General features: G+C 45.0%; 5 protein-coding genes across 5 annotated transcripts; 2 read left to right on the top strand and 3 right to left on the bottom strand.

Annotated features, from left to right (window-relative positions):
• Positions 1–2: 2 nt before the first annotated feature.
• Positions 3–7,188, bottom strand: adnp2a (ADNP homeobox 2a). Its single transcript, XM_047033808.1, has 11 exons — positions 7,097–7,188; positions 6,376–6,490; positions 6,147–6,239; positions 3,450–6,022; positions 2,129–2,377; positions 1,951–1,981; positions 1,574–1,741; positions 1,284–1,396; positions 835–919; positions 682–746; positions 3–563 (listed from the first exon to the last, which is right to left on the bottom strand). Exons 2-11 carry the CDS (start codon positions 6,481–6,483, stop codon positions 182–184), a joined length of 3,867 nt encoding a protein of 1,288 aa, XP_046889764.1. The 5' UTR covers positions 6,484–6,490; positions 7,097–7,188; the 3' UTR covers positions 3–181.
• A 1,351-nt stretch (positions 7,189–8,539) lies between these two features.
• Positions 8,540–11,331, bottom strand: zgc:136493 (uncharacterized protein LOC692276 homolog). Its single transcript, XM_047031540.1, has 5 exons — positions 11,286–11,331; positions 10,371–10,921; positions 9,847–10,025; positions 9,669–9,765; positions 8,540–9,452 (listed from the first exon to the last, which is right to left on the bottom strand). The coding sequence occupies exons 2-5, from the start codon at positions 10,913–10,915 to the stop codon at positions 9,299–9,301; spliced, it is 975 nt and encodes a 324-aa protein (XP_046887496.1). The 5' UTR covers positions 10,916–10,921; positions 11,286–11,331; the 3' UTR covers positions 8,540–9,298.
• Positions 11,332–11,623: 292 nt separating this feature from the next.
• Positions 11,624–15,958, top strand: LOC124475012 (protein Jumonji-like). The gene is made up of 8 exons (XM_047031521.1): positions 11,624–12,057; positions 12,184–12,326; positions 12,605–12,722; positions 12,996–13,137; positions 13,567–13,736; positions 13,831–14,001; positions 14,108–14,295; positions 14,528–15,958. Exons 2-8 carry the CDS (start codon positions 12,282–12,284, stop codon positions 15,290–15,292), a joined length of 1,599 nt encoding a protein of 532 aa, XP_046887477.1. The 5' UTR covers positions 11,624–12,057; positions 12,184–12,281; the 3' UTR covers positions 15,293–15,958.
• Positions 15,959–16,047: 89 nt separating this feature from the next.
• Positions 16,048–20,351, bottom strand: dtnbp1a (dystrobrevin binding protein 1a). Its single transcript, XM_047031528.1, has 10 exons — positions 20,027–20,351; positions 19,190–19,243; positions 18,982–19,032; positions 18,844–18,904; positions 18,628–18,760; positions 18,163–18,295; positions 17,633–17,655; positions 17,244–17,396; positions 17,001–17,147; positions 16,048–16,712 (listed from the first exon to the last, which is right to left on the bottom strand). Exons 1-10 carry the CDS (start codon positions 20,080–20,082, stop codon positions 16,444–16,446), a joined length of 1,080 nt encoding a protein of 359 aa, XP_046887484.1. The 5' UTR covers positions 20,083–20,351; the 3' UTR covers positions 16,048–16,443.
• An 80-nt stretch (positions 20,352–20,431) lies between these two features.
• LOC124475004 (E3 ubiquitin-protein ligase MYLIP-like) lies at positions 20,432–24,421 on the top strand. The gene is made up of 7 exons (XM_047031509.1): positions 20,432–20,675; positions 20,872–21,062; positions 21,930–22,121; positions 22,269–22,466; positions 22,571–22,735; positions 22,848–23,232; positions 23,621–24,421. Exons 1-7 carry the CDS (start codon positions 20,589–20,591, stop codon positions 23,843–23,845), a joined length of 1,443 nt encoding a protein of 480 aa, XP_046887465.1. The 5' UTR covers positions 20,432–20,588; the 3' UTR covers positions 23,846–24,421.
• The last annotated feature ends 427 nt before the right edge of the window (positions 24,422–24,848 follow it).

Below are 24,848 nucleotides of genomic sequence, written 5' to 3'. Positions count from 1 at the left end.
CATACTTTTTGATGTGAGGTTTATTGGAATTTATATAAAATACAAAACTAAACACAATATCCCAGTGATCAATGCAGAGGATCAAATTCTTTACAATATTCCTTCCATCCCCTCACTGAAGTATTTATTTCACACTGCCCCAGATATCCAGTACACTCAATATCACGACACGGAAAGTATTTTATTGGGACTTCTTGTCCTCATCAGCCATCAGTTCTTTGAGCTGAACTTCTTCCTGGCTGAAGGCTCGGTCCTCCTCAAGTTCTCCTTGCTGACCTTGTCCCATTTGTGCTAGCTGAAACTCCCTCGGTGTAATGTCATCATCCATGGGCCGTTTGGACTTCTTCTTCTTGGCGATAATTTTCTGCTTCCTGTATTCCTCCAGAGCCGCAAGCTGTGCCTCTGTGAAAGCTGGTGACGATATGTCAGATTCCAACCCTGCTTCCTTGATACGGAGCTTGTAGTCCTGGATCTGACGGCCAAGGGCCTCGTGGTCGACACCGAACAGAACCGGCTTCACAGCCTCAACAGGGGAGTGGGTCTCTGCTATATGCAATCGTTGTCTGGAGGACAGGGCAAAAAATCAGTCTCAACAATATGACTCTTACACATCAGCCTTTCTCTGGAGTATTGGTATAACTTCCATGACAGCAGCCTGGGTCATAAATAAAACATTCTTACCCTTCATCAGTGTAACCGTCAAGGTCCTCTGGTCCAAAGTCTGCTTCCTTTAGGAGCATCTCTACCTACAGGCGACAGGCTCCATCATCACCCAACCTCTCAACTGCCCTCACATGCTCATGACTGTGTGTGAACTTAGTGAACGCCACATACCTTCGCCATTGCTGCATACTGTTTATCTTTGATGAATACCAGGGGAGGCACACCCCCCATGGTCTGGTGGGACATAATCAAGTACCTTGAAACACACACACATTACATTTACAGGGAGTCAGGTGGCTGAGCGGTTAGAGAATCAGGCTAGTAATCTGAAGGTTGCCAGTTTGATTCCCGGCTGTGCCAAATGACTGTGTCCTTGGGCAAGGCACTTCACCTGACTTGTTTCGGGCGAATGTCCCTGTACTTTAAATCGCTCTGGATAAGAGCATCTGCTAAATTACTAAATGTAAATGTTGCCAATACAACTGCAAAGCCTGGTAAGTTAGAACTTACCACTGCATATTTGCACACAACTCAGTTTTGATACTTGATGTTGATGTATGTATGTAAATGTATGCAAGAATGTACAGCTGACAGGGTTGGAGTCGGGAGGTGCAGCTGACCTAATTCTAGGACTGCTCCTTTCCAGAGCCATCTGAATAACATCATCTTGTTCTGATACTCCACTGATCTTCCAGTACACTCGGCAACTGGAAAAATCTGGAGACATTGACACCTTACACACAACCAAAATAATTAGATTAGAATATGTAACACAGAGTCCAAGCACACAAAAGGTTTTCAAGAAATAAACAGTGATATTAGTAACGTGTATGGTTGCAGTTGGGGATGTGACCTGAGTGAGTGAAGGACATTAGTTAAGGGAGGTAGGGCGGATATACAGCGATCCTACTTTGGAGATCTCCACGCCGTAATTGATGACCTTCGAGTTGAGTTCTGGGGAGGTCAGCAGTTCGGAGATGGCTTTATACAGAACCGAGTTCAATATCCTGGTCCGCTGTGTATCCTCCTGGCTCTGCTTTTTGGGTATCTTCAGAAAGTCTGTCTGACTAGGTGCAGACTTACAACACAAAGAAAGCCTAGTCTCAGACGGGACACAGAAAGCATTCATTCAAAATGCAACGTTCCTACCTTCCTTTGCTTGGAGAAATACGTTATTTTACATTACAAGTGACAGTTGTGTCTACAAGAGTAATGTACTTTAGATGAGAGATTAGCTGAAAAAACAGGGCTCTTGGATGTTGCTACACCCATATTTAAAGAACTCACCCGAGGTGGCGTTTCGTACCAGCCTTTCTTTCTGTTGAGGATAACCAGGAATAACATTATAATGCTAGCAGATCACACTAAACATTAGCCAGCTGGCTAGCCATCTATCCTGACTGGCCTGTCTATACAGAACAAATACGTAGGCTAGATAACTAAACCAGTTTAGTGACTCACTCACTTGGATTGGTTTGCAAACTTTTTCAGTAAGTTTTTAGCTTCATTGACAGCCGAAGTATGAACATATTTCCTCCCAGTTCCATCTGAAGCATAGAGCTGCTTGCTGGTGTTTTTTTCCAAGCATGGGTGATGTCGACTAATGCCAACTTCTTTGACGACGGACATTATTTTCGTTGTCCCTCCACTGCTCACGTAATACTGACGGAAAACACATGGCCGTATTCTGGCATATGTAATAATAGTAAACATAACAGTAGCTCAGCTAACGCTGTCGACTACGCTGACTAGTTAGCTAACCTACACCGCTGAATTGTTAATTCGTCACTCAACTAGTGATGCCTTGTGACGTACGGCAAGAAGGGAGAGGTAATCAATAGGATCATGGATCTACCGATTTGTTCAACTGGTCGTTCAAGTTGATCTATCTACAAACAAGTGGATGTGGTTTATTCATTCCAATCATAAAAAACAATCAGCTTTATACAAATATGGGGATGAATTTTGGACGATATAAAACAATGCCACTTAAATGGAAAAAAATACATTTTGCTGGACGTAACGCACAATGGAAAACTGTAGTATGAGAAATTAACTTCAACAGAAGAACTGAGGCACTTGTCCTATGTGCGTTTCATCATGGACCATGTCTTAACAGTGTGTGTGTGTGTGCGTGTGTGTGTGTGAGCGCGTACGCAATACTAGGTATAACATCTTATATACTAAAGCGTATACATCTCTGAAGCTGTGCTTGTAAACAGGCAGGGAGAGGCTGTACCATTAACAGCAGGTAAATAAATAGAATGGGTTAAAATATACATGCTGCTGACAAGCATGTACAAAACTTACACATAAAAATTCTACCAAACCGTCATGGATACAAAATGAGTCAACATTGTAATCATCTAAATGTGTACTCATGTCTCAGTAAACTCAAGGATATAATGACAATTAAATGGTTACTTTCTAAACACATTCTCAAGTGACTTTACATCATTTCAAGTCTCTTCTCAGTGCCTCTCAATGCTGTCTTAATGACAGCTTACTTTACAATTGTCACTCAAGGTAAGAAAATAATAACCAGCACCATCAAAGTTTAATACATCCTAAATATATCCTCTAGATCACACATATAATCCTCTAGAATAGATTCAAACAAAATGGTTAATATATTGTATATATCCGGTCTTTTCAGTTACCCCGTGGTGTATAAATACATCTCTCATCACTCAAGTACATTTAGGTATCCTCTGTCTTCCCTCACCACCAGTTAGAAATGTGTGTTTTCTGTTCCCAGTATGTAGAATAGTGTACCATGTCTTTACAATCCCTCAGTTGGCGTTTTGTCTGCAGGCAGTTCTCCAGACTGGGGCTGTCTAACCGGCTCTACTGCAGGGAAAATCAGGTTGTGTTTCACCTTTGACACCTCTGTCATGTTGAAGCCCAAGAATATAGTCGCCTTGTGCCGCTGGATGGCTTTCATACACTTGCTCCGCTTTCCCCCGAATAAAGACGCCACGTCAGTCCGGTTGAACCAGAGACGACCTGCCAGGGCCTCTTGTTCCTGCCTCGATAGGTAGGGCTTCTTGTTGAAGTAGCGTCCAAGGAACAACTTTCTGTCCTCGAACGAGCGCATCTCCATTCCCGTGGGGTCCAGCACCATGGGCACAGACGGGTCAAAAGTAACAGTTTGGGACTCCTTACCTTGGACTTGACCCCGGGTCTTAACCTTCCCCTGGCCCAGGTCTTTCCTCTGGTCCAAGGCAGCAGTGAGGGGAACCATTCCATTGACTGTCTGACTGTTGGGGTCAGGGTTGATCAGCCTCTCTGCATCTTTAGCAGCCTTTGGGGCACAGCGACAGCGCTGCACATGAATGGAGATCGTCTTAGCGGTAGACTTGTCTGCATAGACTCCCAGGCAGTAAACACACTTGAAGGCCGGGGACTTTAGGATGGCGTGGATTGTGGGGACGATGTGGTGCTTAATTCTGAGATGCTGCTCGTACTCTGTGCTGCTCTGAGGCTTCTCCGGACAGAAAGGACAGCCGTCTTTAGGCAGAGTAGGGCAAGACAACTTGCCCGCTTCCTCGGACATCTGGAGATAGATCTTCTCTCTCGAGGCGGTGACCAGGACCAGGTTTAAGTGTTTGAAGCCCAGCAGGTCCTGAGGCACGCTGGTACTCATGTCGAAGGAAGGGATGACCAAGTGTCCCTGCTCATCTGTTGTCAGTTTAAACTCTTTTTTGAGGCGGTCTCTGTTGGCGCTGTGAACCAGGCTGTGCTCCTGGGTGCAGTGCTCCATTATCTGGCGGATGGAGTAGAAGATAAGCGGGCAGAACAGGCAGCGCAGACCATGGAGAAGATGCTGGAAGATTCCCTTATCAGAGAGTAAGATCTGACATCTGGTGCACTTCACCGTGTTACGCATCCTCCTCAGGAACTGGGTGCGGACCACCAGCTCTCTGGGTCTATCTGAAGGGCTGCTCAAAGCAGTGGGCAAGGTTGTGCCAGGACTCTGATTGCGAACCAAGCCATTACCCAGCACAGGGACTGATACGGATTGGCTGGGCTGCGGTTGAGTCGTCACCAGGATAGGTGTTTTATTGACCACCTGACCCACGCCTGCAGTCTGGACAGGCACTGCCACCTGCACTGTCTCTAGGGTGTAGGTCGGAATGCCGTTAAGCTTGTTGCCTGTGGGAACAAGCCTGACAGATTGAGTGGAGAGCATCTGACTACGGGGTGCTGGCTGAGGAATGGGCATCCTTTGGGTCAGCATCAAGGACTGATTGCCTCCCACCCCTACTCCCATTCCAACACCCAACTTGTTCTGGACACTGATCTGAACCCCTGGAGGAAGGAGGACCTGACGAGTCTGCTGCTGCGAAACCCCAACAGTGATTGGCTGTTGCTGAGCCACCTTCACAGTAATAGGTCGCTGCTGCTGGGCCATTCCCACAGTGATTGGCTGCTGCTGCTGAGATACCCCCACAGTGATAGGCTGTTGCTTAGGGTTGTTGAGCAGCATGCTGATTGAGGTGTTTTTCAAGGGAGACATTGTGGTATTAGTCTGGTTGTTCTGCAGCGCTGCCACTGCTGAGCTTGTCAGTATGAGGCCCTTAGCGGACGTCTGGGGGGGTAGCAGAACCTGGCGGGCCCCTGGAGAGCACACCAGAGCAGTGGGTGTGGAGGGGGGAGCCAGCAGCACCGTGCCCGAGGACGGCCCCTTAGCTGTGATTGGCTGGCTGGCCCTGGACACCAAGGACACTACTCTCTGCACACTACGGGGAGCGAGGTTGGGCAGGCTCTGCTGGCTACCGTTTTTCCCGGTCCTGCTGTTAACATGCTCCATGATAAGTGGCCGGATCTGAGTGTGCACCTCACGGTGTTTGTCTGAGCTCAGGATGTGGTAGAGCAGGTGCTCGGAAGTCTCTGCCGGCATGCTGCACTCGCGGCAGTGAAACTGGGACAATTTGGTGCCGCCCAGCCCAGCCGTTTGCTCTGCTTTGCTGCGCTGCCCGAAGTAGCGCATCAGTAATTGTCTGTAGTGATTCACGAGTACGTGCTTCCTCATCACGTAGATGAGCGAGTCGTGGAATCCACAGTTGCGGCACGAGTATTTGTCGCCCACGTTGGCGGTAGAGAAGACAACAAGAGTCTGGGAGGCCGAGGCTGGGGCAGACGCCTGCGAGGTCTTAGCGGCATTGCCATGGAACAACTTGACATGCTGGCTGATAAGGTCAGGGTGGCTGACGAAAGGGCAGCTAGGACAGGTGGTGAGGGTGCTAAGGTCCTCTTCCTCCTCATGGCAACGCTGAACATGGGCTCTGAACGTGTACCAGGACCGCGTGGAGAACCAGCAAAGTGCGCAGCACAGTGTCTCTGTCCGGTAGCCCCACTGTATGGAGGTAGAAGAGGGAGACATAATACGTTTTAAAGACAACAGACAACCTAGCACATACTCTAACATAATAGCCCAACAGGAGTGGAGAGCAAACATTCCAGATAAATTATCGACGTACCTTTTTTCTCCGTTTGCCATTATAACCATCTGTAAAGTCATCCCACTCTGTGTTCTCAAAACAGTCATCACCGGCATCAAAGCACTTCAGCTCCTTTATAAAGACATAATTAGAGACAACAATAAATTTGAGGAAAACATTTGTGGGGGAAAACCTAATTCCTATTCTAGTTCTGGTTAATTAGAAATAATATTGTTGGATACATGCCAGCACATCCAGCTGAACGTACCTCCAATAATTCTTTACAACTTTCAAGTCCAATGTCACTAAGTATACTTTTCACTCTTTTACGCGACTTCCGTATTTTGTCCAGTTTCTCCACGGGTAGTTGGTACATGTTTGGCCTGGGGAGAAAGTAGTCACAGCAGCAGGTGAGATAACTGGATGAGAAAGTAAACAGCAGTGGAGAATGATGATGCCTTCGCACATCACTGAGACGAAATAATTAGTTGACAATCGTTAATATAAAGATCCGCAGCAGAATACACAGTGTAACATTTTAAGCTTTAACTGGCTAGCTAACATCACTGGCTCTAGGTCTACAGCTCTGGTGGGACTGGGAGGTTCCAAAATGACTAGCTACTGTACACAGATAGCTAGAGCAACCAGCGGCCGTGGGAGCTAACGACGTTTTTTATTTTGTCTTCAAAATTGAAGGTTTTAGCTTAACGGACTCACCCAGGGGTTGAAGCATAACATTGTTTGTTGATGTTGAGCTATCTGAACTAGCGGGATGCTAGATTATGAGACTAGCTAGCGTGCATAGATTTACTTGTTCATAGACAGGTCACTGACTACCAGAAGGTAACTTAGTCACCGCTCACGCGTTTGGCGGCAGAGTTTAAATCCAAACGACTTGATAAGAAAGACGAACTAGAGAAAACAAAGTGAACCTAAAGTGAGGCAAACCATCATGTCAGTAGCGGATATACTTTCGAAAGGCAAGCTACCTTTGACAACCGGGCTGGCCGTAGAGAGAGAAAGCTCTGGACCGATAGCGATAGCCTGCCCGTGCGTCTGGTTTCACCAATCCGGTGGAGAAGGGCTACTTCGGCGTCACGTCATAGGCGCAGAGTGCAGCTATTACAGATGTTCCTCGATGTATTCAGTCTGCATGCGTTTATAATCTAGTCAATATACCATGTAAGTGTGAGTTTCATCTATATTTGATCCACCATTTGTTTAGACTGTTCTGAGCATCTTCTAACTCAGAAAGACCAACATGGCTGACAGGAAGTGAGGAAGTGACGTAGGCTGATTAACATATTGCATGGTTAAGACTTTTCAATGAGGTGAAAGTGCCCCTCACTCCTGCCTTGGTTAACTGATGAACACAATGAACTAAGGTTAAACTTGACCTCAGCCTTGACCTTACCTGTAACCTTTAGGTGTGCCAGCCATTGACTTAGCACCTGTTGCCAAGCCTCCAAACCTATTACAGCTTTATTCCCAACCTATTTGAAGAACTTAGATGCTAAACTAACCCTGGCATACAAAATGCTCTTTTAGTTTCAAATCCAGCCCTTTACTTTCACAACAAAATTTAGAGTTGCAGGTAAGAGGGTAAGAACGGAGGTGAGACAATCCAAACTAAGTTGTATCCAATCTTTTGATCTGTGTAAACATCTACCTCAGTACTGGTCAATCAGTCTGTCCATGTGTGCATCACTGCATGATTTAATAGTGGTGCAATATTAGTAAAACAATGACAAATACAGCTGGTCAAGTTGTGACATCCAACTCCGCTAATTCCTTCACTGTACGGCCTGTCATACACAAAATTAAATACATTATTAGATAGTTTTGCTGATGTTGTGATGGTAGGTTTATCATGGCCAGCTCCCTTTTCACTATCACATATCTGCAAAGTATGTTGCAGTATACAATAATGTAGGCTACCTTACATCTCCTCCTTTGGCCAACACCAGTATTATCCTTACCCCATGAGTAGACCATCTAATGTTGCCACACACCTTAGTACTTGTCTGCCAGAAACAGCTCCTATTGGTTGTCAACACTATCTGACAGGCCACTCCACGTGGAGTAAGGGTCCTTGTGTAAATTAAATGTATGTAACACACAAGCTTTAATCTTGAAAGTTAGGCTGCTGATTGACGGCATATTAACCACAAAACTACAAGTTAGTTTCCAATTTATTTATTTTCGAGTTCCAGTAGGCCCTAGCAGTGTAGGAAAACTTAAAGATACGTTTATTTTTTTATTATTCTTTTTAAATTCCAAATCAAGAAGGTATCTTATTTTAAAGTTTTTTTTTTTTACAAATCCTGACCACTAACTCTGCAATCACTCTTTGTATCTTTGAAACATTAATGGAAAATACTTCTTAGATTGATAAAGTTACCATACCTATACATGCCTCCCTGACAACTTTGGAATCAATGATTTGTTTAGCTTGGTGAAACATTTTAATTTCCAAGCAGTTAAATAACTACCCCTCCAACAAAAACTTTGGTCAGGTCTCAAGCCTTTACCCATATGTAATATTTAATGGAGATTGTACAGCAATGTCAATAATAAATCTTGTCACCTAGCCTACCTCAAGTTAAAAGACAAGATGGGATGCACACAGCAACATTTGTAGCATTGAAAGAAAAATTATCTAATGTCTAAAGACAAGACTTGTAATATGGTATAACATTACAAAAACAGTACTATTTAGATCCATTTTTTCTTGTTGGTGACTTCACAGCTTAACGTCTTCCATGCGCCTGTCCATGTTAGACATTTTAGTTTGCCTTTAACCATTTATTCAACCATTTATTGAGGCAAAAAAATTGTTGAATCCAATTCATCTTTATTTATGTGAGAATAATCAGTGCTGTGTTACATTTTGCTTTGTATAAATTCTGATGAATTAATGACAGAAAACAGTAAGACATATTCCTGCTAAAGTTCTCTGAAATGGGTGAAGACACCATAGTAGGCTTTAACCTCCCCTACGCAACTCCTCTCTAAAGAGCAATGAAAACATTTACAACAATTATAGGGATAGGTACTGTGTTTTTCATTAAAACGGTGTCAGGGCATTAGCTCTTTAATGTGAACGGTATCAGGGTTTTGCAATATTCGCTGTGGTAAAAAGGGCATGGCTACGCAGGCCCCTCAGCCCCCTCATCAGACTCCTTTACAGCCTAAGCTTTGACCTCATCAGGTGGTGTGGTCCCTGACAGTCCTGCTAGGGCGTTGGTCACCATTCTCTGGACCATGATGCCACTGGTTTCCAGTGTGTGGGTGCCCAAGTGGGGCAGGATGATCACGTTGGGGAGGGCTGCCAGGGGATGGCCTCTGGAGGGGAGACAGCACAGACTCAGACCAGCATCCACTCACAACCAGGACAGGCCCAGGTAAGGATAATGCCGCGTTCACACACAAACGCAAAGCGAATTATTCGCGCGTCGAGATTACATGTAAAGTCAATGCAAACACGCAAATTTGCCTCATACACGCAAACAATTTGCTTTGCGCTTGGTGTGAACGGAGCATAAGGTAGGTCAATCTTACATGGGTAGGGGTTCAGGGTACGTGACGTCCAACGCAGCTGCTCTGATCCCCTTTCTTTGTAGGGCCTCCACCAAGGCCTCTTGGTCCACAACGTGCCCTGCCAAACACACACAATTATTGATAGAAATAATAACTGTCTTGTGTGTGTGTGTGTGTGTGTGTGTGTATGTGTTGGTACCTCTGCTGATGTTGATCAATGTGCTGGTAGGCTTCATCATGGCCAGCTCCTTGGCTCCTATTAGACCACGTGTTTGAGGAGACAGGTTCACCACCACCATGACAAAGTCTGACCTACGTAGCAGATCCTCCAGGATGGGGCAGTAGGTGGCCCCAACCACTCTCTCTTCCTCCTCTGGCCTTCAAACATGAACACAAAAACACACACTTCATATCAACAACCGCTTCATCATCAAGTCAAGGCACATACAGTATATTACAGACAGGCTGTCAGTGTCATGATTCTAACAGATGAACCCCTACTCATACCCACTTCCACTCTGGCTTGGGCAAATAAATGATTAAACAAGGTAACAACCTCTGAACTTTATAATAGGAATACAAACACAGTTAACACATTTATGAACAGAGTGACGGCTTGCACCATCCTGTTACTTTTCTTAGAAACTTAACATAACTTGAAGAAGAGAAATAGATTAAACCTTTAACACTGGCTGGAGAGCCCTGGGGGTAGCAGCTGTGTACCTGCGGTTCCTGTTGTGGTAGAAGATCTTCATGTCAAAGCCGTAAGCCCTCTTGGCCACCTTGTATCCGATTCTACCCATTCCTACAATACCAAGTGTGGCTCCGCTTACATCGGCCCCCAATGAGCTCTCTGGGAGAAGATCTGTCTCGTGGCTCATTGTGAACTGGTGACCTTCCAAGATTTTCCTTGCAGATGCAAGCATTAGGCCCATGCCCAGGTCTGCAGTGGCATTGTCAACCACATGGGGTGTGTTGCATACTTTCACCCCATAGCTGTTGATCATAGGAATGTCTAAATGATCCACTCCCACCCCTCCATTTACAACCACCTTCAGGTTTGGTAGAGACTGCAGCAGGTTTTTGTCCACTTTCAAGGCTGCCCCCCAGACAAACACTGCCTTCAATTTATCTGCAAACGTCTTCTGGTCTTTAAGGAACTCATCGTGAGAGATGATTGTGAAGTGCTCCTGGATGATGGGAGCAAAGCAGCGGTATATCCCTCCTGATGCTCCTAGGGAGGTGGCCAAGATACATGGTTTCTCCATTCTCACCTGGCCCATAGAAATACAAGCTTCAACAGTGGAACACAGCCTGATATTTAATTGTAAAAAAAAAAAAAGGCGACGTGGTTGAAAGGCTGTCCAGCTCAACTCATATAGCCGATATTTAAGTGCACTTGTCTTGTAGGTCTATAGTCTTTGACTAGTAATTATACAGACATAATATATACTTCTCTGTAACAAATAGTGCTGTAGGAACACACTAGGGTAGCCCACGATCAACTGTTAACTCCTTGCAAGCCTACTTCGGAGAAGGGATTTTCTTAAACCCTACCCGCATACTGTATTTCGCTATCTGAAGTGCAGTGTAAGTATGTCATACATTACTCGTTTATAAATACATGATGGTATTTACCAGTTGCGATACAAAGCGTTTCCGTGTCTGTAGCTGAATCCGTACTCTGCATGTCAAAAACAACATTTTGCATCTAGACACAGTTAATCGACTACCATTCCAGCAAGCAAGGTCTTAAAACGCGCCCATCTATAATAATCAACAGAGTGTACATGCGGTGAGCAAGGCAAACGTTCGTCTTCACATAACTTTGGATCAACTTGTGGAGTTTGGTTCTCATAATTAGTTCTCATAATATTATGGATTCATCATCATATATTGTGTATGATTTTCCTGCAATTATAGCATAATAGTGTTACATTCTACATAATAAACATCTAAGTAAAACATACAAATAAATCTGTTACGAGGTAGGCTATGTCCCCTCCTCCTAGACCACACTGACACACATTAAACACAATATAGTTTTTCATTCTCTGCTCTCTGTCACCCCCTCGCGCCCGATTTTGTTATCACTGTCGTATCAACTCCTTGCTCACGTCTGTTATCGACACTTGTACTTACACCCGGTCCCTTACACATACAATATACCTCGATCGGCCGCTGGGGTATTTGCCCCGGTTTTCTCTCAACGGAGAGAACCACGCCGTTATTAGCATACTAACGTGGCGAGGAGTTCTGATATGTTACAGTTGAAATATTGACATTTCTTTTTTTCTTTGGTGGACATAATTTGTACATTCCGCTCCGCGAGTATAATTTAACACAAGCTGCAGGGCCCTTACGTGTTGGATCCCAAATGTCTTGGTTGGATCGCTGCATCAACGATTGAGTAGCCACAACACTCTTAGAACATTACTATATAGACGGGTTCATTAATGTATTTATGCTTCAGCGTCGTGGTCGTTACCGGTGGCAGAATCTGTGTTTCTTGCCGTCGATTTCTTCTGCAGGGGAGGGAGAGTCCAGAAGCGGGTTGTCTGGACCACAGGATTTGCATGGTCCTAGAAAACAGAACGTAAATGTGTCGGTAGCACCTTCAAATAGGTTTACACAATGAGCACAGATAGACCCAAAAGGAACATCATAAAAAAGAAATACGTAAGTAGTCCTTTGGTACCTTATTATAATAACAATTATATTTGTCAAGTCTGCCTAATCGTTGGCAAAAAATGATTTACAGTAGGGTACTATGGATTACTCGTCATAATACTGTACATCTTTCACAGCTTCCAAATCTCAGCATCAAATGTGTTTGACATGACAGATCCCCAGAAACGGTATAATGTAATTCATTGGCAATAACCCTGGCTGTGAAATGTGCATGTGTGTGTGCACATGTGTTTGTGTCAGTGATTAACCCTCACTGTCCTCTGCAGGATGACAGTGAGGGGATGCCATGGTGTGAGGAGCGGGTGGTACGGAAGGTTCTCTTCCTGTCTTTGCGGGAGTTCCGAAGCGGTCAGCAGAGCCTCCACAGTCTGGCCGTATCAAGGGGTGAGTGAACTTCCATGTAGGCTATGTGTTGGTAAGTGGTCACTTTTTGCTTGAGGGCGTTTATGATTTATTGTCATGATTGATTGTATTCTATTGTTTGGTTATTAATATAACAATACTGTACAACAGTAAATTACTTGGGGAGACCACCCAAAGCCTCAGAATGACCGTTTAGTTTTAATGCTGAAAATTAAATTAAATAGTTTTGAAGCTTTGAAGTTAAGCTTGAAGTAACAGATGCTATTCTTAACCAACCTATTTCCTGATCTGCAGGTTCCTCCGCTAAAGGCCATGGTCTCCGGTCAACACCAAAGGGGGGTCAGACCACGAACAGTCGAACTAACCGTTCACGACGCTTCTCACAAAACCAGCATGGCAACAAGGAGGCCCGGGAAGACAACCCATACAAAAAGAAGTTTGTCTGCGTGTGTGTGTGTGTGTTGAAGAGAGAAACAGAGGGAGGGAGGGAAAGAGAGAGGACAGGTGGTGTTGGGTGGGTGAGAGGACACACTCTGTCTTCCTGCTGCCCACCGGCTGCCCTCTCTGGCAGTACTTTAGCATTCAGAGCCAACCATCACATGCACACACAAATATTCAGCAAATATCTGTTGCTCAGTCTGCCAACTGTCTATTTGATAAGAATTGTTCATATATTCTGACAGCTGTTAAAATGGGCGTGTGTAGTGTTTGCTGAGAGCTTTGTGTATCTATTGGTGGAGGAGTGGCGTGTCTGATTTTGGTTTGTGCATGACCTCATCTCCACAGCTGACACGGTTCATAACTGTCTTCTTCCTTTATTCTCTCTCTCTGTCCGTTTGTCATTCTGAATGTTGTGCCTGGACAGGCCCCGGGTGCAGGTGCAGAGGAAGTTTGCCCAGTCTCAGCCCAGTTCTCCCAGCTCCACCCCCCTGAAGACCGCCCCCCCAGACATTGTTACTGTCGCCTTGTCCTCTGAGATGCTAAATCACAGGCCTCCAAAGACTGAGGACTTCCTCTCTTTCCTCTGCTTACGAGGTTTGTCTCACCTCTCATAGGACACCGGTGCGCACACACACACACAGACACACAAACACACACTCGGTTTGAACATGTGTCTCACCTCTTGCAGGCACAGTAGCATTGCCTGGAAACATGGCAAACTTAGGGAGTGTCCAGGATGATTCTGATATTCAAGAGGAAGATCCCAAGGACAGAACTGCTGTCAGTCAGAACTCTGATTCCTGTCTGGTGACAAATAAGAGTAGCAGACGTCAAGGGAAGAAAATGTCCAACAGTGCAGGTAATGCACATGCACACTATCCAATATACTTATTAAACTAACCCAATTTCAGATACAAAGATTGCTGTGGATTTATGTAATGTAATGACTTTGTGTTGTCCTGCAGTGTTGCACAGCCATGGCAGGTGTTTGAGAGGGAGAGAGCCAAGAGGATCACCCAGGCCAGGAGAGAATGTGCATGGGGCAGACAGGATGGAGATAACTTCCACAACCATGGGCCTTCCCATCCTCCCAGCCAGGGCCTCAGCCCCAAACCACATCCACTACCCCAGGGTCTCCCAGCAGCCACCTCAGGTTTGGCGATAACATTATTATAAATTATATCATAACTTACTCCAAGCTGATATATTATGCCGTTTTTGTTCAAGAATAAACGTTAATGCACAGTGAAACTGTCTTGTAGGCTTTGTTGTAAGAGCAGGTATTTGCAAGGTCAAAAAATACTTAGGCTACACTAAAGTACAACTGTTAATTGTTTGACTGAGACAGGTTTCCATGGTGATAGCTATGTGTTTGTATTAAACAGGTTTCCATGGTGACTGGGCTCTCAGGGATCACGTCATCAACTCGCACTTCCTTAAGAAATCAGACTTCCCCTCTCCGCTTGCTTCCACCTAGAGCTGCCAGGTCTTCAGTGCCACCCATCAAAACAGCAGCCCCTCCCCACAGGTCATCAGTCCCACCCTCCTCCAGTTTGCCATCCCCACCCGTAAAGAGCCCAGCCCCGCCCTCCAGGAGTTGTCTAAACCTAAACAAACCCAGACGGGTCCAAAAGACCAAGCTCTCCCCTCGCAGAAGGCATTCAAACTCCAGGCGCTCCAAACACTCCACCTCTCGCCTCCCCCATCGAAACCCCTGTTGCCCCAAGTCCACCCATTGTCACGTGGCTTCCCGTCGCTGTTCTCCCCACACCAACTCAGGAAAGAACCCCAGCTGCATCGCAAAGACATCCAAACAGGTAGTTGTACCCATACAGGTAGCCAGAGGGCAGAAAATCAGACACCTACATGTGCAGGAAGGTGTCCAGCAGAGCAACGAGAGCTTAAGACAGTCCAGGAGAAGGCGTGGCCTCCCAGCAGAGACAGACTCCGCCCCTGAGGTCATGGAGGTCAGACTTCAGGTAAGCGGCCCACAGACCCGCAGCAGGACACTGAACCATGTTGGAAAAGTTGGTCGGGACAGTGTTGTAACCAGTCGCCATGTTGGAGCAGTCCAGTCCAAACCTGCTTCCGGACAAAGACAAACTGGTGAGTCCACGCTGACTCGACAAGCACAGTCCAGCCAGGGATGAAGAAGCTCCTTAGAACCTGTTTGCACTAACATTAAAATAGATGTTTTCTACTGTTTTGACTACTGTTAATTGTAAAGATACTGAATTACAATATCTTCCAATATTATCTACTATGTATGAGAGTCAACAAGCCTATTATTGTGGTGCTCAACAACTTGGTGCTCAACTTTTTGGATCCTAGCTTAAATCAAAAATGTACTTGTCTCAGACTTTCGATTGAGAGGACATGAAGGTGACGAGAGGCATTCCTTTTGTGGTCTGGTGTATGGAGGTCTGTTAAACATGTCTGTTTCACTTCTGGTGCTAATATTTTGTTTAATAACAAAAATCTGTAACTCTTGTAGGTCTGTGTTTTCAGTATGCACTGTAGAATTTGTATTATCATACCTGAGTATAGACAGCTAAATACTGGTTTGAAGCAATTCAACTGAAGTCCTCTGACTGTAGGAAATCCAGGTAAGACTAGAATAGATGACTTCAGAGCTAGCTTGTGCTGGATAATGCAAATTAAAATAACATTTTTGCTCTTGCTCCTTAACACTGGTGATGAAACACAGTTAGCAGACTGTTCATTGGTCAAGATGGTTCTGTTGTCTTTGATAGGATAGTCTTTTATAGCTGCCTGTTTCATTGGCTTTGGCTCTGTTCCCCATTTCCCTGACGGCCAATGACTGTTGTTAAAATAAACGTTTACAAACTTGTCTGTTGTACAAAGCAGATTTTCCCTGTCCCAGAATACATACGCAAATGCAGTCTTATTGCAAAAAAATTGCTTTAGTAGTAAAACAAGAAAAAGCAAGGAATCCAAAATGGAAATCAGCACAGATTAACCTTGAACTACTTTATTAACATCTCTTATAAATCTCCAACAGTAATTTGACAACTCTTCATGGAATACTGCAGATTGTACAAAACAACTGATTTGTTGTCAAGGAAGAGAAAGCGTAAGCGCTCATACACAGTGATTATTGTTGCCCTAACCTCCCTCTCTTCTAAAGACAAACCCTACAGTTGAATCACAGAGCCGGGCTCCATAGTAGTACCCCAAAAGTGTTTTAGGTAGTTGTGGAGGCCAGCTGTTAACTTAGGGAGATCCAGGGTTTAGTTAGTAGTTACCCCCAGGGGCAGATCTTGGAGGGTTACTGTTGTTGTTAACCGGGTGGCAGTTGGGAGTCACTGTCGGAGCTTTCACAAGTCTTCAGTGGCTCGGGCAGGACTACCAGTGCAGAGTCCAACTGGACCTCCTCCTCATCTGATTGAACCATTGGCTCTTCTCCACTCTCCTCATTGGCCTCCTTCTCAAGACCCTGCCCCTCTGATTCCTGGATAGATGGCTCGGTGCAGAGGGAGGAGCCAAGTCTCTCTCTCGGATCAGCCTCTCTCATGAATAAGTCAGATGACCAGGACTCAGGATCTGGACCTGTGGGGGAAACAGAACTCTCAGTATCCAGACATGGGGCAAATGGGAGAATATGGAAGTGAGGTAACAGAACTAAAAAACAGTTTTTGGAGGCAGAGCTACAAGGAAGCAATAGGCATGTTCGACTTCATGCAGCGCTGGCTACGCCAACAGCCATTGAAGCTGAAGCTGCCATTGGCTGCTTCAAGCGGCGCCGGCGCTGCATGAAGTCGAACACACCTATTGTGACATCAAGGTGCTAAATGGTGGGAGCGGGTGTGGTGGTGGTGGTAGTGGGCGTGGTCTAACCCGAAGTCAGAGAAGAGGTGGTGCTGATGATGTCATCTGCAGAGTTGAGGAAGACGTCCAGAGCCTCCTGGTCTGACAGGACTGCTAGCTCCACTTGCTCTAGCGCCTCAACATTCACCTTTGTGGGTGAGGCGCATCCTGCTGGTTCTTGTGCACAAAATCAAACACAAAAAGAGGGATTAGATGGGAGTAGAAACTAAATACTATGGCTACACTGTAGGGTGGCAGAACTAATGATCTCACCTCCCTCCTTGAGTTGCAGGTAGCCTGAGGAAAGATATTTCTCCATGTCCTGTTGAAAAGCCTCTTCAAAGAACTTCTGCCTCTCCTTTAGCTTCTGCTGCTGGGCGTGCTCCATCTCCAACACCTTCTGAGCATGCTCAGAGTTAAGGTCAGCTGAAGGGAAAGGAAGGAAAATCCAAGTTTGACACAAAATGATTTACTTTGTGTCTTTATTTTGGTGTCCAGAAACGCAAGGCACATGTTGTTCATTAAAAAATACAACGTGTTTGTCCCCCAACAAAAATACAAATTTAATGTCTGATATACTGATAAGAGGCACAGTTACCAGCAAACCAAAAGAGATGTGTCTGAATCAAGAGACATCACATAGATTGAATGTTTAGGCTTACCTTTTAATGCCTCCAGCTCTTTCCTAGAAGAGACCACAGACAGAATTAGTGTCACATTTGTTGTTGTGTCATTTGTCAGTCCGTCAATTCCGTCCTCTTTCGCCCACACTGAAGTTTGAACTTGAGTTACTCCTTACTCATGCAACAACCACCTCTCATAAACACCGCTTTTCGATGGCAAAGGTGGGCAGTATTTCAAGTGAGAATTGAGTGATTTAACTCGGTTACATTAGGTTATGGTAATACAAACTTTTATTTGTCAATTTTCTGTTAAAAATACATGACCACCTAACAATTTTTATTTACGTGCAAATACTGTTCTATTTGTAAATATGAAGTCATCACATACAGGCCGTTGATGTGGAACCCTCTATGACATAAATTTGATGCCTCCAGTCTGAGTTAATATACACCATGGTGAATGGTCATGTAATGGAAGTCCTAGATCATATTTGACAGGAGCAGAGGAAGTCAGACACACACACACACACACACAGCTTTGTTCCAGTTGTTGACCTAGAGGCCCATACCTCTTCTTCTTTTTGTAGTTCTCCAGCTGCAGGCAGTGGTGCTGTTTGAAGCGCTGCTGCTCACACTGGGCACAGAGGTTTTCCAGGTAGAGCAGACGGCTCTCCATTTCCTCAAAGTCCCCTTCCATGTGGGCTGTGGACATACATACACAGTGAAGCTGTTTCCCTGAAGGATATCTATAACTGGCAATGACCGGGTTTCTCATTTTCGTTCAGAAGATCTTAACGCTCAGAGCTTCTTTGGAGCGTTCTAAGAACGCTTTACAACGCTCTTAGAACGTTCTTAAGAAGCTCTTAGAGTTGGGAGCTTTTTAACGAATCTGGGAAACTCGGCCAATGATGTTATGAAGTCACGCTCTGTAAGAGTTATCGATGGATACTCGTAAAAAAAATCTATAACCTTTCCTTCCTCTGTACTAGTTCAACCAAGCCATGCACTGTATAGGTGACAGTGGAGAGACTGACCGATACGTGATGTGATACTCTCCAGGTCAGAGAGGAAAGCCGGGATCTGCTGCAGCTGCTCCTCTAGGTCCACCAATGCTGCTCTCCTCTTCTCCCAGTGAGCCGACAGCATCACCACCTCCCCATCCACACTCTGGAGAGTTGGAGAAGAGAGGAAATTAGACTGAAAAATTCATGTTTACATTAATGCAACTGGCTATATAGCATGATACATACCTCTCCAGCATTGGCACAGTCCTTAGATCTCCTGTGAAGAGCCACCCATGTGTCTTCATACCTGGAAAATATTTGACAAATATCTAATTTCTTGCTTCACTGCACTATTGTCTCCCAACGTGTGACAGGACCACCTACCTACTAAGCAGTTCCACTCCAGCAGAGAACTGGGGAAGGTGTTCCTCATATCTGTAAAGGCAGGAATGACAGATGCGAAGAGATTTCGTAAAACACTATAGACTATTGATCTATTGGAAAACACATAGTCTACATCCCACAGTTTTAATGGCAGTTGACTATATAAGGCTAATTTCGTATCTTTTAGTACACAGTTTGACAGACTAACCTTGGTTTCCTCTTTACTTTGGAATCTTTGGATTTCTCCCCCAGCGTCTTTATGCTAAAGAGAGGGAACAAACATCGTTTCAGAGGTAAGGACCGGTGGTATGCTAACAGATAACTGACAGCCAGTGTGCAAAATGGATTTGATTGGATTTAGTATTTTAGAAATTGTGATTGAGAGGTGTTGTCTAAACCGAACAGTGGTCATCTGATTCAGCTCTAACGTGGCAAAGCATCTGCGCAATATCGTTTCCATGTCTGCGGTTAACGTTTAGGTAAGGAATGTGTTTCTTGCAGTCGCTACTGTATCACATGACTGTCAGATGCTTGTTATTAGCAAAGAATGAAGGGCTAATGTTAGCTTAGCTACAATAGCAGCAATGGTTATGGTTAGCTAAATATAGATGCATTCTGTGAAAATAGCACCATATTCAGTATATACTTATCATGTGTTCGTACACTAACATAGTCACTGCTTGTCTTTGACAATCAGTTTGTCGCATTTAAATAACTAGTCTAACATTAAATAGCTGAGTTCTTAACACGCCAACGTGGCTAGCTAACTATATTGTCAATGGGTGCATTTGATTTGATTCCCTTCCCACGCTGTACTAGATACGTAGGTGTTTCACAACCCTTGAGTCATGGAGCACAAATCACACTCATCTGGTGCACTAGAAGTCTAGAAACTCCTATATATACTACTCCGATGTATAATAACTGTAGCTGTCCGCTCGCTTGGCGTTTTCACACAATGAAAGCTAAGGAAAAACACTGATAGCTCACAAGCTAGTTGAAAATACAAAAATATACAGCACATTGGCAGGCTTAAAATACAAACCCTGTTGTGAAATCCTGCTGCACGGTCTGCAACCTCTCTTTAAAATTCTCAAACATCTTTCTTCCTGGTTCAGTTCAATCAGAACTGGACAAAAGTAGCGTGTAGTCGCATTAGCAACTTATCTGTGTTTTAATCAAAGTAGAAGCCATACACAGTCGTCAGTAGTCCTTTTCGTTGTTGTTTGTTCTTAGAAGCGAAGCTAAAGTTTGATTTTTAGCAAAATATTTAGATAACGCTAGCTAACTGTACTGCAGTTCTGCTTTTTAACTGCACACTGTCACTGCTCAGCTGTCATAACATGCAGTAAATAATCACGCCACTGCTTAGTGTTGTACACCAGGGGGTGCTCTCCACCCCGATCTAGGTTAGCCTTAGCATGAGTGGAAGAGATTTAATCGGCTTTAGCTGTGGAAGTTTTGTGCAAAAGTGGGCGGTGACTGCAAGACAGTTGTTCAAATACAGTGTACCCGGTCTTTTCGGTGCTGTCCGTGGTGTAGCTGCTGTGGGGGTACACGGTCACGCCAGTCTCTCTGCTGCAGAACTGCACGTACTGGAACTTAACATGCTTTGCTACGTAACGCGACCTGACTCGGTGGTGATGGAGTTGGAAGTTGATGCCAAGGCAAACGGAGACGACTGCCTACAGAAGGTAAATTTTTTTTATTAAACTCTCAGACAATGTTACTCAATATTCCAACCTAAACTGGGGTTGCCCCATATACATTATTTTCTATTTAGAATGTTGATCAAAGCCGTAGAGATAATCATGAAAAAACTATTTGGTTCAGCATATTGTAACAAGCCTATAAATAAGTATGAATCACATGTTTCATTTCTATGTGCAGGTGTGTAGGCAGCTGGACATCATCGAGGTCGACTATTTTGGCCTGCAGTTCTGCGGCAGTAGAGGAGAGCGGTTATGGCTGAACCTGAGAAACCCAGTCTGCCAGCAGCTGGACAGCTTGTCCCAATGCCGACTGGAGCTTCGGGTCAAGTTTCTGGTTGATCCACATCTGATCCTCCAGAATCAGACTAGGTTCATACGCGTGTTGTAAATCATATACTTGTGGTCCGTATTAAATTCCTGAAACACTGTCTGCATATGGGGTTACTGCTTTAGGCTACTGTGCGGCTGACACACTGCCTTCTGTCCGTACTGTTACGTAAAAGGTGGTGTGCCTGAACAGACACGTAAAGCACTACTTACATAATAACTTTGGTGAATTGGGCTTCTTTTTTCTCCTCAACTCCTCCTCAACGCGGATATGAGCTGTTTGTGAGGCCTGGACGGGCTAGCACACTGGTCTATTGTAACTATTGTTGAGGGCACACAAAGACATTCTATAGGCTATTGTGGTTGAGTTCTATAACGGTAAACTACAGTATCCTGCTCAACTTTGTGTAATAAGCCCTAGCAGACAAAACAAGATTTACACACAAATATTCAATTTAGTTCCTATCTTTGTACTTACTTTAATTCTTAATTTATTTAGTTTGTTTAATGTTTGTAATTAAGGGAATATGAGATTTGAAGGCTTTTTCCATCTATTCCTTTGTGGACTGCATAGTTGAGGAACAGTTAACAGTTTGAGTTTGCACTTCTAGAGCATGTTGACGCACTGACATCACAGTTTGTGACCATGTCTTCAAACATCGTACAGCCTGCACTGACACATTCACAGACCCACTGTAGAGACTGCTAAGATTGAGCAAACGTTTGGAGTATAGAATTATACTGCAACTGTATGTAACATATCTTGACCAAGGTCTAGTAGTCAGTAGTGATCTTATTGGGGCAGTAGAGATAAGGTTTATACAGCTGTTCACTTCACTATAAAGAGAACACAGGTGTCTGAAGGTGCCTCTCCTCCTCATCACATCCTCCCCTCCCTCTTTCTTCCAGACACCTGTTCTTCCTCCAGGTGAAGGAGCAGCTGTGTTCAGGGAGTCTGCAGGTAGTGAAGGAGCAGGCTGTGGAGCTGTGTGTCTTGATGGCTCAGGTTGAATACGGAGACTTGAGCCCCCCGTCAGACCAGTACAGCCAACTTTATCAACAACTCCTCAGACACCAGCCTGACAACATTACCATCAACAGGTAATAAAATACATCCAACAGTTGACCAGAAGATACGTTTTATAAACAGGTTTTTTAGACTGTCCATCCCCTCCAGACTAGCTAAACAATGAGACTAAGAAATGAACGAGTGTGACTTTAACAGCTCCTCTTCCATGTGTCCTACAGCATCATGGAGAAGCACAGGCAGCTGGAGGGGAGGAACCGAGCCTCCGCAGAGTATTCTGTCCTGCAGCTTGTGGCGTCTGCAGAGCACTATGGGGTGGAGTGGCACCGGGCCCGTGACTCAGAGGGACAGGTGCTATCTGTGGGTGTGGGGCCTGAGGGCATCGTCACCTGCCAAGAGGACCTCAGTGTCACTAATAGGTAACCACTAACAACAATAAAAAAAAAAAATCATGTGATGCTGCCTGGGCATGAGTTCAACGCTGACTCCTTCCTTGTTTCTCTTGTCTGCCTCTCCTCCCCAGGATTGACTATTCCCTCGTCCAGATAGCCACCCAGACAGGAAGGAATGTTTATTTGACTGTTGCCAAGGACAACGGAGAAAGTGACATCTTCTTGTTCAAGATGGTCAGCAGCAGAGCAGCTGGAGGGCTCTACCGCTCCCTGACTGAGACACACACGTTCTACAGGTTAGCCCCCCCCCCAATAATAAAAGCAATACAGCTAACTCACACCTTCAATCCTGCTGCACAACACTTTCATACTGGATTTCCTTGTGTCTGATGTGTGATTTGTTCCCAGGTGTGACACGGTGGGGGAGGACGTAAGGCTGCAGTACAGTCGTGACTTCACCGGCCACTTTGCGGCCCTCTTCAACCACAACATCCCGCTGGGCCGGAAGTACTTGTTTGATGTCAGCCGCACCGCCAAAGAAGCCTACGACCACGCGCGCCGGGTCCTCTACCACGCCAACAGGGGAATTCAGACGACCTCCTCCCCGGCCAGCCCAGAAGTCGGAGGGGACGCGGAGTGTGAGGGGTGCAAGCAGAGCCGGGCCCTGGAGGAGGTGGTGCTCCGCTTGCGGGAGGCACTACTGTGTGTGGTGTGCTGTCAGGAAGAGATCGATGCTGCCTTCTGCCCCTGTGGCCACCTGGTCTGCTGCCAGAGCTGTGCTGCCCAGCTGGAGGTGAGGACTCTGGCCCAGGGGTTATCTGGTGTTTACGTGAAGTTTAAGCTTAGGGGGCGGTTAGACAGGCCGTCTGTGCACTGGCAGTTTAAAGCTGCAGTGACCTGGTGAACTATAGTATGTAGTGAGCACACAGTGCCATGCAGGGGTAGTCTTTGCGGAACATTAATTTACTCTCCACGACTAACCTTTGAAAGGAAGGCTTCAGTCAACTTATTTCTTTTTAAGGACTTTTTTTAGCATATAGCTGCTGGGTATAAAGTGTCAATCAGAGCAAGCTGCTTCAAATCACAACTGATCCACGTTTGAAATTAGTAGCATATCATAACATGGTAAAGGTTCTTGGAACACAGCAGCTCAGTTCTAACAGTCTGTGTCTTCTGCCCAGGTGTGCCCAGTGTGTCGCTCAGAGGTGGACAAGGTGCAGCATGTCTATCTACCCACCTGTGCCAACCTATTGAACCTGGCTTTGCCCAACCCTGCCACAGTTAGCACTCACACAGAACGGACCAATCACATCAACACTTCATCTGCAGCAGCAAATTTCATTTACGGCTCCACGGGAATGGCCAATCATATCTATGCTTCTGCAGAGAAGGTCTGCACAGCCTAAAGACAATTCCTCAGGACAAAAAATGAGGCCCAAAACCTACGAGACACAACCAGACAAGCCAGTGCCTGTCCCAGGCCTGTATGTGCTGAAACTCCATAAACCATATCAGTGGTAACGAACAATCAACTTTTATTTAACTTTTCACAAACATTTCAAACCATGAGACTGAAAGACAAAAATATCTACTGTATCCTCTCTCATCCTTAAATATTCATTTCAAGTTTGTTTGCCAACCAATACTAACCATTTAACTCCAGAGGATTCTGTACCAGACTCAAAGCAGTGATAAGAATCATTCCAACGATCCGGACTTTGTTATTCTGCTGGTCACACTCCATAATACTCAACTGTCCTGTTCTCTATGTACAGTATCATTTGTACACAATGTCATCTAGTACTAGTCAGCCACTGTATTCTTTGTCTATGCTACCTTTCCTGAACTGTGTGAGATTGGCTATTACCTCAGGTTTAAGCTGGGCTTTAGTTACAAGGTAGTACGAGCATGGCTGAATCAAGCTAAACACGGTCCATTTACTTTCATATTGTCAAAGTGGTATCAATAAAGTTGTTTCAGAAACCAACAGTATGACAATTAACAGTGTTTTATTTGGGAAGTGAAACCACTTCCTCACCACCTACAATACTCAACTTCGCTCTGGATCAGAGCGTCTGCTAAATGACTAAATGTTACTTCTGACACTTTTCTGACCTCTTGTTACCTCACTCAATAACCTTTGGTAACCTCATTCAGTGACCTGTGGAGTCAGAGGGCTGCTGGTCACATCTGTATTGAAAACATTTTTAATTTTTGCTATTGTGGGTGGGTAAGAGGCCGACCTATGACCTGTGCCAGGGTTCAGGGAACCTTACCAGTGATTACTATCTGCGTATCTCATAGAATTGACGCAGCTTGTCATGGCACAGGTGTGGGTGAAAGACCTGGAAGACAACTTATACGGTTGTGAGGTCAACCTTACATGGTCAATCATTGCCAAATGTACAG

Source organism: Hypomesus transpacificus, chromosome 2 (genome assembly GCF_021917145.1).
Source record: "Hypomesus transpacificus isolate Combined female chromosome 2, fHypTra1, whole genome shotgun sequence".
In the NCBI taxonomy this organism is placed as follows: Eukaryota; Metazoa; Chordata; class Actinopteri; order Osmeriformes; family Osmeridae; genus Hypomesus; species Hypomesus transpacificus.
The sequence above is the reverse complement of the archived record's forward strand: the minus strand, read 5'-3'. Positions and strand labels throughout refer to the sequence as shown.

Coding starts and splice junctions, on each gene's coding strand:
- LOC124475004 (XM_047031509.1), top strand. CDS start 20,589: ATGCTTTGCTACGTAACGCGACCTGACTCGGTGGTGATGGAGTTGGAA. Junction 21,063..21,929: donor ATCCTCCAGAATCAGACTAG/GTTCATACGCGT, acceptor TCTTTCTTCCAG/ACACCTGTTCTTCCTCCAGG. Junction 22,467..22,570: donor GACCTCAGTGTCACTAATAG/GTAACCACTAAC, acceptor TCTCCTCCCCAG/GATTGACTATTCCCTCGTCC.
- LOC124475012 (XM_047031521.1), top strand. CDS start 12,282: ATGAGCACAGATAGACCCAAAAGGAACATCATAAAAAAGAAATAC. Junction 12,327..12,604: donor ACATCATAAAAAAGAAATAC/GTAAGTAGTCCT, acceptor TGTCCTCTGCAG/GATGACAGTGAGGGGATGCC. Junction 13,138..13,566: donor GACAACCCATACAAAAAGAA/GTTTGTCTGCGT, acceptor GTGCCTGGACAG/GCCCCGGGTGCAGGTGCAGA.
- adnp2a (XM_047033808.1), bottom strand. CDS start 6,483: ATGTACCAACTACCCGTGGAGAAACTGGACAAAATACGGAAGTCGCGT. Junction 6,023..6,146: donor ATGGCAAACGGAGAAAAAAG/GTACGTCGATAA, acceptor ACCTCCATACAG/TGGGGCTACCGGACAGAGAC. Junction 920..1,283: donor AGGAGCAGTCCTAGAATTAG/GTCAGCTGCACC, acceptor GTGTGTTTCAAG/GTACTTGATTATGTCCCACC.
- dtnbp1a (XM_047031528.1), bottom strand. CDS start 20,082: ATGTTTGAGAATTTTAAAGAGAGGTTGCAGACCGTGCAGCAGGATTTC. Junction 19,033..19,189: donor AAAGTAAAGAGGAAACCAAG/GTTAGTCTGTCA, acceptor CTGCCTTTACAG/ATATGAGGAACACCTTCCCC. Junction 18,905..18,981: donor GGAGTGGAACTGCTTAGTAG/GTAGGTGGTCCT, acceptor AATATTTTCCAG/GTATGAAGACACATGGGTGG.
- zgc:136493 (XM_047031540.1), bottom strand. CDS start 10,915: ATGGAGAAACCATGTATCTTGGCCACCTCCCTAGGAGCATCAGGAGGG. Junction 9,766..9,846: donor ATTGATCAACATCAGCAGAG/GTACCAACACAT, acceptor TGTGTTTGGCAG/GGCACGTTGTGGACCAAGAG. Junction 9,453..9,668: donor TACCCTGAACCCCTACCCAT/GTAAGATTGACC, acceptor TCTCCCCTCCAG/AGGCCATCCCCTGGCAGCCC.